The 13,202-nt window shown below is 39.0% G+C and overlaps 1 protein-coding gene across 1 annotated transcript; it reads right to left on the bottom strand.

The window, feature by feature from the left end:
* Positions 1-719: 719 nt before the first annotated feature.
* Positions 720-11,505, bottom strand: LOC108704836 (telomeric repeat-binding factor 1-like). Its single transcript, XM_041566495.1, has 7 exons — positions 11,307-11,505; positions 10,158-10,250; positions 9,240-9,367; positions 7,401-7,487; positions 2,367-2,516; positions 901-957; positions 720-815 (listed from the first exon to the last, which is right to left on the bottom strand). The coding sequence occupies exons 1-6, from the start codon at positions 11,452-11,454 to the stop codon at positions 952-954; spliced, it is 612 nt and encodes a 203-aa protein (XP_041422429.1). The 5' UTR covers positions 11,455-11,505; the 3' UTR covers positions 720-815; positions 901-951.
* Between the last annotated feature and the right edge of the window lie 1,697 nt (positions 11,506-13,202).

The following is a 13,202-nucleotide window of genomic DNA, read 5'->3' as shown; positions in this document are numbered from 1 at the left end:
AAATCTGCCGCTTAATGTTTACATGATTTTCTTGTGGTATGAAGATCCAAATTATGGAAAGATCTGCTATCCAGGAAAACCTCAGGTCCAGAGAATTCTGGATAACAGGTCCCATACCTGCATTTTCTACTTTGCTGAATTTTACTTTTGGCTGGACATTCACTGGGAGGCACATTTATCAAGGATCGAATTCGACCAAACTCGATTCGAGTTTTTTCTCCATAAAAAAGGAAGGCTTCAAAAAACTCCAAATTGGTCACTGCACCAGTGGCATAACTATATGTTACTGGGCCCCACAGCAATTTAATTTTAGGGCCCCCAACATAATCAGAAGTTGTCGTTTTTTTACCAATATATGTTGAAATTGCTCATTATTTAGGGCCTCATGGGGCCCCTATACCTCCTGGGCCCCCCTGCAGCTGAAGGGTCTGCTTCCTCTGTAGTTACGCCCTTGCACTGCACCTCTCCCATAGACATACAGTAATTCGGAAGGTTTTAGGTGGTGAATAGTCAAATTCTTAAAAAGCCAGAGTATGATAAATCTCGAAAATCAAATCAAAACGATTTTTTTTCAATTCAATTCAACCCTTAATATATCTGCCCCTTAAACTACTATGGAACAGTAAATTGTTTTTAAGCATTTTAAACCCATATCTGCATGTACCAGCAAATCAGTTACGATCATAAACTCAGATTAATATTATTTCCATACTTCCATACCTATGTTTATACTGCTCAGTAATCTTTTACTAGTGCAGGGTTTATCTGGATTCCAAGGTGTGCGCTGTGCTATAGAAAACAGACGTCTCTGGTGCCTGTATACATTAAACACAAGTATGTTAGCTTAGTGCTTAGTGTTCAGAAGGCATTCTCTGAAGGAAATTGTTCATTTACGTTTACCTCTTTGTGGATTTTTCTGTTGTTTCCTGTATGTTCGTAGTATTTGTTAGTTCATTCCTGTGGACAATAAGCACATTTGTTACATATACAGCCAATTTACTGTAATATAAATGAGGACTAGTTGTGTAGATCAGTGATACCCATCCCACATCAATCCATGTGTCAATAGCAATCCATGTTTCAATTTTCCTAGACTTGTTTATTGGTAGATAATTAACTGTATAATAATATCACAATGCTTTGAGCCAGTGAATGAATAAAAATGAAATGATTGATAACCGCACAGGAAAACACTGCTGGTGTCCAATAAATTGCCAATTAGCAGCTGGATCCTTTATATTCTAAACTGTATTAAGTTGCACTATTGTTCCCACACTTCTGCTGACAAGGGCTCTAGTGAATGCAGTAGGAGTAACATCACTGAAAGCAGAGGAATGTAAGACATCTTGTTATGGCCACTGACATGGAATTTATAAAAGCAAAAACAGAAAGGAGGAGAGCTTAGGAGAGAATAAGAAAACAGACTGGGTGGCTGTCTAAAATATGTCACAAAGGGAGCTGCAAAAAAGTAGACCCTTCCAAATATAAATAGCATCCAGTCACCTCCCATAAATTAAACTGCTGCGCTATGCACACAGCGGCACATTAATTAATACTAGTAAACTGCTTGTTATACAATGTATAACTGTAAGAGAGCAGGATAGATTTTATAGGAAAATAAAGGGTTGATTAAATTTTGCCTCGAAGCTGAACAGCTGTCATAGCTTCCCACCATAGATCCATAAACAATTGTTCCCTTTTATTTTTTAAGTAGAAAAACAAAGAAAAGACAAGTAAACCGATACTCTACCAACATACATTATATGTTATTAGTGGAGTACCGCAGGGAACTGTACTTGGTCCTTTGCTTTTCAACTTGTTTATTAATGACCTGGAGGTGGTGGTTTCTTTTTTTGCTGATGACACTAAATTGTGCAGAACTATAAGTTCCATGCCGGATACTGCCACTTTCCAGATTGATTTGGCTAAATTGGAAAACCGCCTAGCAAAACTGGAAAATTAGGTTCAAAGGTTATGCACTTTGGCAGAAATAATATAAATGCAAGTTATACACTAAGGGGTAAATTTATCAAAGAGTGAAGTTCCGCCACTAGAGTGAAATTCCGCAGCTCTCAATTCATTTCTATGGGATTTTGAAAGGTGTATTTATCAATGGGTGAAAGCGAAAGTTCACCCTTTGGTAAATACGCCTATAAAAATTCCATAGAAATGAATGGAGAGTGGCGGAATTTCACTCTAGTGGCGGAACTTCACTCTTTGATAAATATACCCCTAGGGGTGGTGGCACACAGGGAGATTAATCAGCAAGCGAGAAATCTTCACTACTGCGGGCGACTAATTGCCCCAAATGCCTTCCTGTGGCTGCTGCAAAACAAGCACACAGCCTGGGTTTGAGCTGCACTCACCTTTAAGAGAAAAACAGATGGCCTTTCCTTCATCTTAAGGGCGATGTACGATTTTATTTTCTTCATCATTTGAGCATAAGTGAAATTTTGTAGAAACTCATGATATGGATCTTTCTTCTCTATCAGCATTGTTAACTTCATTCTCAAATACTAACATGACAAAAAAAAAAGTAAAAACCAAACAATAAAGATGCTTCTGAATGTGGGATTATATGAGTTTCACCCATAACAGGTCAGTTAGACTAAAATCTAGGTCAGTGTAATTGCAATACAAACAGATATAAATGTGCTTCTGTACTTGAAAGAATCTAAAGTATATTTCAGTTTTATTGAAACTCCTCCCTTTCTCCTCTTAGGAGTACATTATGCAATCTAAAGCAAGACATCTTACAGCAATTCTAATAACAATTCTTCAACCAGTTCAGCATAGCCAGCACTAAAAGAAGAGTAACCCCAAAAATTAAAGTGTGTGCATTGAATATAATGTGCGGTTACCCTGCACTGGTTAAAAAAATGTGTACCGCGCTGTAGCCATGGGGGCAGACTTTCAAGCTGCATAAGGCAAAATGTCACATGTAAACATAGCAGATACTAACTCTGTAGTATACAATGGGTTTAGTTCTGGCACAAGAAGATAAACAGGGGTAAAATACCAAATGGACTCAAAATGCTCAGCTTCTTACACCTGTTAGGGTTGGGACAGACAGGCAGATTTAGTCGCCTGGCGACTAATCGCCTCTTCTGCGGGGCGACAATCTCCCCGAACTGCCTTCCGTCTGCTTGAATGAAGAATCGCCTGCGCTAATGCACTCGCGGCGCTTCGATTTCTAAAGTCACCCCATGAGGAAACTTCGGAAAACGAAGCGCCCTGAGGCAGTTCGGGGAGATTGTCGCCCCCCAAAGAGGCGATTAGTCGCCAGGTGACTAAATCTCCCCAAATCTGCCCGTGTGTCTCAACCCTTACACGTACTCTCCTTCCAAATAGGCCACACCACCCAACCTTAGACTTATACTGAATCAACATAGGGGCACAAGAGCCGCAGGCTCAGCTGCAAATCTTTTATTTAACACTTGTTTTTTACCGCATGGATCCATTTTCAAGTGCACTTGATTTGGCACTTGAAAAAGGATCCATGCGGTCCGAAACATGTTGTGTTAAATAAAAGATTTGCAGCTGAGACTGCGGCTCATGTGCCCCTTTCTAATGGTAAAATAGTGTTTTATAGAACAGCCAATTCTAAGGAACTTTTCAATTGGTTTAAATAGTTTTATAGTTATTTGTCTTTTTCTTCTGATTCTTTGCAGCTTTCAAATCGGCATCGCTGTCCCCTTCTAAAAAACAAATGCTCTGTGAGGCTACAAATGTATTGTTATTGCTACTTTTTATTACTCATCTTTCTATTCAGACTCTCTCGTATTCATATTCCAGTCTCTTATTCAAATCAATGCATGGTTGCTAGGGTAATTTGGGCCCTAGTTACCAGATTGCTTAAAATGCAAATTGAAGAGCTGCTGAATAAAAAGCTTAATAACTCAAAAGCCTTCAATAATAAAAAATTAAGACAAATTGCAAATTAGCTCAGAAAATCACTCTCTACGTCATACTAAAAGTAAGCTCAAAGGTGAACAACCCCTTTAATGGCTCTCCACAGAACTACACAATGTGAATCTTTGTTATATAAAATAGATTCATTGCCAAGAAATAGATGTATTAGTAGAGGCTGGATAAACCGTTACGACCTTTAGATAAATAAAATATTTTTAATGTAACCAAGTAACCATTGTCTATGAATTGTAAACATACAATTTCACAATACTAGCAGTTTTCACTTGAGCAGATCATCATAATGTCTCTATAAATAAAAATCAGAATTAAATCAAGTAGTACTGCAAACAACTGGTCACATTCCAAATGTAACCCTTGCAGTGCCAAGGTTTCCAGTTTCTAAACTTACATTGCCTCTTTACATAAGAACATCACAACCCTTAAACCTCTGACTATATGGATCCCATGACCAGATTTTGGCAAAATGCTAGTCTTAATTGCTGATTTAAGAGCCACAATGTGCTCATATGAGGACCAATCTCGATGTCTGGTCCATATAAACTATGCAACACGTACAGTCATTTATACGGCATGTGAAATGGCCTATGATGTGGATTGGGGAAAAGAATCCCTTATGACACATATATATATATGACTGCAGTCACAGTAGGGAGATATTCCTGTTTTGGATGGAAAGAGTAGTCTTGATTAATCAGGAGCTGAAAATTCTATTTATCGTAAAGGGAAAGAATACCCCCTTTTTGAAATTAGCTCATCCAGTTGGGCTGGAAGGTGCATAAACACTATCTCTCAGAAATAAAGATTTGTTTTTTAGTTATTTGCTTGAAGCCCCTCTGTTTTCCATAGTGGGAGGTGCACAGCTTCCCTGGAAAGTGAGGGTAAGGGCACACGGGCAGATTCGGGGAGATTAGTCGACCCGGCGACAAATCTCCTCTTCTTCGGGGCGACAGTCTCCCTGACAGTCTTTCCGAAGTCGTCCAAAGTTTCCTCGTGAGGCACCGCGGCGACTAATCTCCCCAAATCTGCCGGTGTGCCCTTACCCTAAAAGGACATGAAGGATTGAATGTCTGCCAGCTTGAAAGGGTGGATAAATGGTCTGTGCAAGTCAAGAGGCCACATAGCACTTATGGACCATCTCTACATAAGCCATGAACTGAATGAGTTTACCAAAAAGAGAGGGGATTTCTTTTTCCTTTAAGGGATATAAATGTTTGTTTTAGAAAAACCCACAGACAAGCTGGCTCTTGGTCTAGACAGAGGTAGCAGACTGCACACCCTTATTATGAAAGTGTATCCATGTCCAATGAAATAACCCATGCACCATCCAGTGTATCTGTCGTATAAAACACTGCGTTCTTTACATTCCGATGCGTGAATTAGAAATAGATTCACGTAACTATTTCTGTAATGATACATCCAAATTCAGGACGCCACGGATAACCAAGGATGGCGCTGGAGAAACATAGAGAGTTTGATGCCATTAAACCTCATTTTGCTAAGGATATCTTTTAAAGAAAATACAAAATGAAATAGATACCCAGTGGCAGATGTTTTGACTGCTGACACCTTGTGGTTGCTCAGCATAACTGCATTTAAAGGAGCTTGATAGAAAACAGCTCATTACTGCTCTGATGTTACAACATTTCAGATGTGTCTGTACTGGGCAGGACATAGAAAAAAGTTATATTCTGAGGTTTTCACTTTGATAAATGTTCCCAGCAGAGACATCTGCAACACATTTCGATTTAGCACAAAATGCACCAAACCCAGGATTCTGAGTAGCTCTTAAAGCATCATAAATACCAAAAAGTGAGTTTTTCTTAATTTAAAAATTAAATCTGTTGATCAAGCATCTTCAGAAATATTATTTAAGTTGTTTTTTTTAATTAGAAAGGTTTTCCTTTATAGACATTTGACCCTTGCTTATCTGCCTACGCAAGAGCTAAACCAATTGTATTTTACAGAGTTTATAGGTTATCTCCTGTTTAACATGTTCCATTTAGCCCTATTCAGATTATATGGCTGCACCTGGTCCTATTCATCTTAAATGGCTGCAAAACAATATTTTTACCTGTGCAGGGCAAGAGCACATTTATGCATTTTGCTTTTGACAATTTACTAAGAGGAAAGTGACATTTCTCCAGTGAATATGCCCACTTTAACAAGACGAATGAAAAATGAACTTTCTCCAAGAGAATTTTATATTATATACAGCAGCCACTTTTGTATCTCATTGTCTACGTCACCTCCTCCGTATAGAGTTCAAGGGGGGGGGAAAAAAACACACTTTTAAGTAAATATGCCCTAAGTTCATAGGAAAAGTAAAACTAACAGACTATATAAAGTGCAGGAGAGAAACCAGCTAAAAAATATCACAAAGATAAGAGAAAGAGATTGGTGGTAAAAGGGAGGATTATTATGCGGTGCTACACAACTTTTTCCAAGTAGTATTCAGACAAAATGTTTGTGGGCTGGAATATATTTAGCCGTTCTGTTCTGCAGTCAGGTCTTTGGCCTATCCCATGTGTTGCCATGTAAGCAAGCATGTGACACAGATCCAAGAGCCAACCAGAAACATAAAATATATGGCACGGGCACTAGGTGCCATAGATTCTACATTTGGTGGCACTTAAAGGAAAACTATACCCCCCAAACAATGTAGGTCTCTATAAAAAGATATTGCATAAAACAGCTCATATGTAAAATCCTGCTTCATGTAAATAAACCATTTTCATAATAATATACTTTTCTAGTAGTATGTGCCATTGGGTAATCGTAAATAGAAAATTGCCATTTTAAAAAATAAGGGCCGCCCCCTGGGATCGTAGGATTCACTGTACTCAAACATACCAACAAACCATACATGTTAGGTCACATGAGCCAATTAACAGACAGAGTTGTGTCTTTTGCTTCCACACTTTTTCCTGTTACAGTTAGAGTTGAAGTATTTCTGGTCAGGTGATCTCTGAGGCAGCACAGAGACCATCACGAAATAGTGGCTCAAGGCAAGAGATGTAAAAGGGCAATATTTACTTAAATATATATTCCAGTTTGGTAAGATTCTTTAATATGCCACTTAATATGATATGAACTATCTGTTGCTTAAGTGTTCATTTTGGGGGGTATAGTTTTCCTTTAAGATAAAATAAGTGTAATTCTGTTTTTGCAAACATAAAAAAAAAAAAAAAAAAAAAAAAACACACAAGGCAATATTCTGGCACTATACCCACTGTCCAATGAACAGGTCACAATATGAAGCCCACAGTTGGTTGGAAAAAGACAACTGTCCATCAAGTTAAAACTCTTCTTTGTGCCTTCCAGCATCACTAACTCACATTACATCATGAAAAGTTGAGCCTTTATTATTGTATTTAAGGATTCCCTAAAACTATAATGTGTTTTTACCTTTCATACTAAGTTTGGTTTTGTGAGCCGGTTACACTATTTATTCAGAGCAATTACTCTACCTTGTTTGACCCAGATTCTTTAAAAAGTCTGTCGAGGATTTCTGCGGACAGCTTAAATCTTCCTTTTTCCATGCAAGTGACCACTGCCTTAAAGAGAAAGTAAAATTACATATTTAAAATCTGTATGCTTGTCATTAGTAATCGTAAACAAAATCCAAACATTTGTAATTTGTGATATTAAACTAAATCATCTGGGTTAAATTAGAATATTGTAACACCATGCAAATGCATTCCTATAGATTGCTCACAGGAATTGTTTAATAGTGACAGGAGGAGATGAATTTTCTCTACATTTCTTCATCTAGTGGTGTAAAATGAAATGAAACCAGCAGTAGTTACATATTACTATATACACAAGACCAGAGGCCTGTCAAACTCTGCATGATGTGTGACTCTCTATGTGGCACCATCCTAAGACTTGAAATGGGAAGGAAGACAACATGGGAGAAAAAAATGTATATATTTTGTATAATTTGTATATAGGTGAGAAAAGAAGGGCAAGGTAGGGGAAATGAGCATACGCCGATTGGGGAAAGTAGAATACCTACTGTATATCAAAACTATGTCTTCCTAATTAAAGACCCACCCCAAGCCCTTGTTCTGCCTTTATAAATATGGATTATATTTTCTGGCTAGGTTATAAACATGTGCATTCATGTAAATAAAGCAAGGACTTCTCCATATTTATGAATATCTTTAATATAGGGATGCACCAAATCCAGGATTCAGGCTTTTTCAGCAGGATTCGGATTCGGCCAAATCCTTCTGCCAGGCCGAACCCAAACCCTAATTTGCATATGCAAATTAGGGACGGGGAGGGAAATCACGTGACTTTTTGTCAGAAAACAAGGAAGTAAAAATGTTTTCCCCTTCCCACCCCTAATTTGCATATGCAAGGGCTTGGGCTGGGTCTTTGCATATGCAAATTAGGGTTCGGATTCGGCCGAATCTTTCACGAAGGATTCGGGGGTTCGGCCGAATCCAAAATAGTGGATTCGGTGCATCCCTACTTTAATACAGAGGGGACCTTGAGATAAAAGGCAAGACCATGTGGCTAACACCTTTGATTGCAGTATCTTGCTTTTCTGCTCTAAGATGATGGACAGAACTTATGTAGAACTTTGTAGTTAGTGTCAGTTTTGCACCTTGAACAATAATGACAGAGGAGAGACCATGGGAAATCCCTCCATTATTAAAGGGGTAGTTCACCTTCAAGTTTACTTTGAGTGTGTTATAGAATGGCCAATTCTTAGCAACTTTTCAGTTGGTTTTAATTTTTTATAGTTTTTAAAAATGACATGCCTTTTTTCTTCTAATTCTTTCTAGCTTTAAAATGGGGGTCACTGACCCCGGAAGCCCATAAACTATTGCTCTGTGAAGTTACAGTTTTATAGCTATTGCTCATTTTTATAACTATCTTTCTATTCAGGCCCTGTCCTATTCATCTTGCAGTCTCTCATTCACACCACTACATGGTTGCTAGGGTAATTAAGACCCTAGCAACCATATAGTTGCTACAATTTCAAACTAGACAACTGCTTAACAAAAAACGAAATAATACAAAAACTACAAATAATACAAAATAAACGCAAACTGCAACATGTCTAAAAATATCACTCGGTACATTATACTTCAAGTCTGTTCTGATATAAACAACCCCTTTAAGAAGCAGATCTTTTCCTAACATCACAGCTAAGACCTGAAAGAGCAGCCAACAATAAATCAAATGTTAATATATATATAAGCCCTTTTTTTAAAAACAAAGGCAATAATTTGGTAAAATAGCCTAAATAATAAACTGCTACAAGAGGCAATCAGATTGCTAGAAAGCAACAATACCTGCACTTTCAAAAGCAGTTCAATTTCTTCATGGAGATGCTTCAGATCCTCCTCTTCTTCAATTTGATTAAAAGTCATTAAAGCTGTTTCTAAAGGTGTAAGGCTCTCATCTGTGTCAAACTGAGAATCTGTAAAATAGCTCAAAAATCAGCGCCTTGAAATTTTTGTACATCAAATACATTTAATGGGAAATGGCCTTAGCGAATATTCTTCCGAAGAATTGTCCCCCAGTTTAACTGAAAAACTATCTATTACATATGTTGTAATGCTCAAGGAACTGAAGTACATAAACAGAAGACAACGAGCTGTTTTTTAATAGCCCAGATCACTAAGCATGGATAAGAAACTGGACACCAGTTTAACTTCAATGGTACATGGGCTATATTTGGGTGATAACTGTGGTTTAGGGGTGCCTAACCCTACTCTGCTCACCTCTGGATGTTTGGCTATGGTCCCATCTGGGTATTATAGGCAGAGGCTGCACTGGTCATGCCCCTTTACACTAGATGGGAGACTGGTATATGAATGGGATCTATTATCCAGAAAGCTCTGGATTACAGGAAGACCACCTCCCATGTAGCTCATTCAAAGCAAATAATTCTACTGTTCTTTTAGTTTTTTTTTACCTTCCCTCTGTAATAATAAAACAGTAGTGCAATATGATGGTAACTAAGCTGCAGGCAAAACACTCCTTTTGGTTTTTTAATGCTTTAATGGTTTTAACAGACTTAAGGTTATGGAGATCTGAATTACATAAATATCAATGTCCAGGTCCAAAGCATTCTGGATAAGAGACCCTATACCTGCACAAGATGCTTTACACCTGCTGCTACTAACAATTACATGTACTCCTAAACTCTTTATCCAGCCATGATCCCTGATTTCACCAGGGGCTAAAAGAAGATAAGAATTACTTACCCAGATTTTTTCCTTCGGCCACTCGCATAAGAAACTGCGCAATAGGTATTGTCTTCCTGTGAGCGTCTATTTTTTGAGAACCCTCTAGCAGCCCTGTCATTGTACAAAAATGTCATTAAATTGTGATTATATTTGGACTCTGGGATACCAGTTCATATTCCCAACATTTATATATATTGTGCTTTCTCACTGTGGTAATGTAGGTGCTTTACAGCAATCAAGGCAGCCATCTTTTGGAGCATAGGATAGGATAGGATAGTGCTAGAGTTGAAAGTATAGGAGAATAGGATAGGATAACGCTAGAGTTGAAAGCCAATGTCACAGGGTCTGCACTTATTGGCTGCCAAACTGTAAGGGTTTAATACTTTAATACATGTGTGCAGGTCTTCTTTTTGCTACAGAACAGTGATTGACATGAGGACCATAGGCACTGGAGTGCTGTCCCCAAAGCTGCCACTCCACACACATTGCCTATATGATAAATACAAACCTTACTGGGTATATGGGTAAATGTACTGGGGCCTGTGATTTTGTTCAGTGCAGTTTTTAGGTTGTGACTGAAGGTTGGTGCAAAACAGATTTTCGGCAGGTATCTGGTTGCTAGGGGCTAGTTTACCCTAACAACCTGCTAGTGGTTTGAATGGAAGATTGTATAGGAAAGGGCCTGAACTGAAAGAGAAGTAATAAAAAGTCGTAGCCTCACAAATCAATACATTTTTTTGCTGTCTTGATCCCAACCCCCCATCTGACAGCTGGAAAGAAGACAAACACAATGAAAACTAAATATGAAGACCATTTGAAAGTTACCAAGAAAGGGACATTCAGCGTTCACTGTTTAAAATGAAGCATTTCATTGGTTGCTATGGGTTCCTGTCAGCCATGTTCCACCCAGTAACGCTGTATAAATGCATTCATCAAGCCAGACGGAGGCGGGGCAGAGAAGTGGGCGGCCACTAATGACCTCAGCCAATCAAGACCCGATGTTGCCTTTAACAACGTCACTTTGCGCGCCGCTAATCCCGCCCCCTCGGCGATACGCACAAATTTGCGGTCCATGTAACTGAAGTAAAATCTCGGAAGCGGCGCGTTTCTGTTGCCGACGCTCATATAAGAGAGTCCGAGAGAAGGACTGACGTTGCTATAGCTTACATTCCAGCATGTGTGTGCTTCTCTGGAAATCCTCCGTTCGATCTTCTCTGAAGTAGAAACACATGCTGGCGAACATGAAGTCGCACATCCAGTTAGTAGCAACAGCGGCCGTGTCATCGAACGGGGGTCCGTCTGTTTCTTCTTCCATTGTCCAGTACTTGCGCTTGTAATAACTGAAGCGTGGCTACTTGCACTTACAGTGACGTTGGAGTCTTTGCGCATGCGCTAGAACCGGGATTCGCGCTTTTCGGGTTTGAACTGCGCTCGCTGTTACGTCACTTTTCTTGCGTACGCTGATTGGCTGGGCAATGCTTTCGGTTTGGCGTATGGGAAAGCTCAGACCCTTATCTGTCTTAAAGGGGCGGTTCACCTTTGAGAACTTTTATTATGATGTAGAGAGGGATATTCTGAGACAATTTGCAGTTGGTTTTGTTTTTTTATTTAAGGTTTTTGTTATTTGGCTTTTTATTTGTATTTTTAGCAATCTGGTTGCTAGGGTGCAAATTAACCTAGCAACCATGCATTGATTTTAATAAAAGACTGGAATATAAATAGGAGAAGGGCTGAATAGAAAAAAGATGAATACCAAGTAGCAATAACAATACATTTGTAGACTTTAAGAGGATTTGCTTTTTAGAAGGGGGTCAGCGACGCCAAAGGTGCAAAGAGTCGGATGAACAAGGGAAAAAAAACTATAAAAAAATAAATAATGAAAACCAATTGAAAAGTTGCTTAGAATTGGTCATTCTATAACATACTAAAAATTATCTTAAAGGTGAACCAGTGAGCATGAAGGAGCGCACACTTGTGACCTGTAGTGTAGGGTATAATAAATTACCTTCATCATCTCAGACTGGGTAGAACCTGATGCTTATTTAGCATATAGGCACTCGAGGACCTGTGCCTAGGACGGCAGCTTTAAAAGGGAGGCCCTCTAAAGCCTATATGGAAAAAGAAAACTTTCTGGATAAACCCACTTTCCTTCTGCCCAATACTTTTGTATCAATTCCAGGCACCAGATGTGGGGGGGGGTCTATGGTTGCCACCTGGCCAGTAAAAATAATGGATGATACCCATGTTATTAATATGGAAAAAAGATAAATATATAGGGAGGCCGGTATTTTTTTTTCCAGAAAATTTTTTCTTTTTCTTTTTTTTGCGTCGCGTGGCAGAACTGACAGCACAAATGTGCCGCAGAGGGGCCTAGGGCATCACCGGATCTGAATACACTGTTGGGTAGAGCCATCGTTTTACTTTATAAGAACCCTCATATTATAATCCACTAACAATAAGGTAGCAAGGGGAAAGGCCTAGATATCCAGGTGATTTGTCAGGTGTCACTGGGGCATGATATAACCTATGAATACAATAAGCCACTCCCACCATTCAGTTGATTGGTCAAGACAGCCACTGCTATGAAGATTTGCAGCCTGATTGGCTCAAATAACCCAAGTCTGTGAGTGTCCAAAGTGATCAAGTCCAAAGCCACACTCCATTGATCATGGTTCCAATGCATTAAATGTTTTTTATCCACAAAGCTTCCATTTGTAGGAGTATTTTCTTTTTGTCCCTGCATTTTCTTTGCTGGCATTAAACCGGGGGAAGAATAAACATTCACTTACTCCAATATGCCCCATACTGCAGCAGCACTGGCAGACATAGCACCCGCCTATCAGTGCAAACACAGGGCAGATCTCACTGCAAAGACCTGACTCTATGTAGTTTTGTGCTGACATTAACAGATAGATGCTATGCCTGTCAGTGCTGCTGCATGATATGACAGATAAGCAGACATCTGTAGGTATTTTCTCTGCCATAAGAGAATGATTCATGTGTGCCATTACCTTTAAGCCCTGGCAGGCAGATAACTGTACTACAAAAGAAAAAGGGTTAAAT

Source organism: Xenopus laevis, chromosome 6L (genome assembly GCF_017654675.1).
Source record: "Xenopus laevis strain J_2021 chromosome 6L, Xenopus_laevis_v10.1, whole genome shotgun sequence".
NCBI lineage: Eukaryota > Metazoa > Chordata > Amphibia > Anura > Pipidae > Xenopus > Xenopus laevis.
This window is presented reverse-complemented; position numbering and strand designations above follow the sequence as displayed.

Coding starts and splice junctions, on each gene's coding strand:
- LOC108704836 (XM_041566495.1), bottom strand. CDS start 11,454: ATGGAAGAAGAAACAGACGGACCCCCGTTCGATGACACGGCCGCTGTT. Junction 10,251..11,306: donor AAGCACACACATGCTGGAAT/GTAAGCTATAGC, acceptor GTACAATGACAG/GGCTGCTAGAGGGTTCTCAA. Junction 2,517..7,400: donor AAGAATCTGGGTCAAACAAG/GTAGAGTAATTG, acceptor TTGTCATGTTAG/TATTTGAGAATGAAGTTAAC.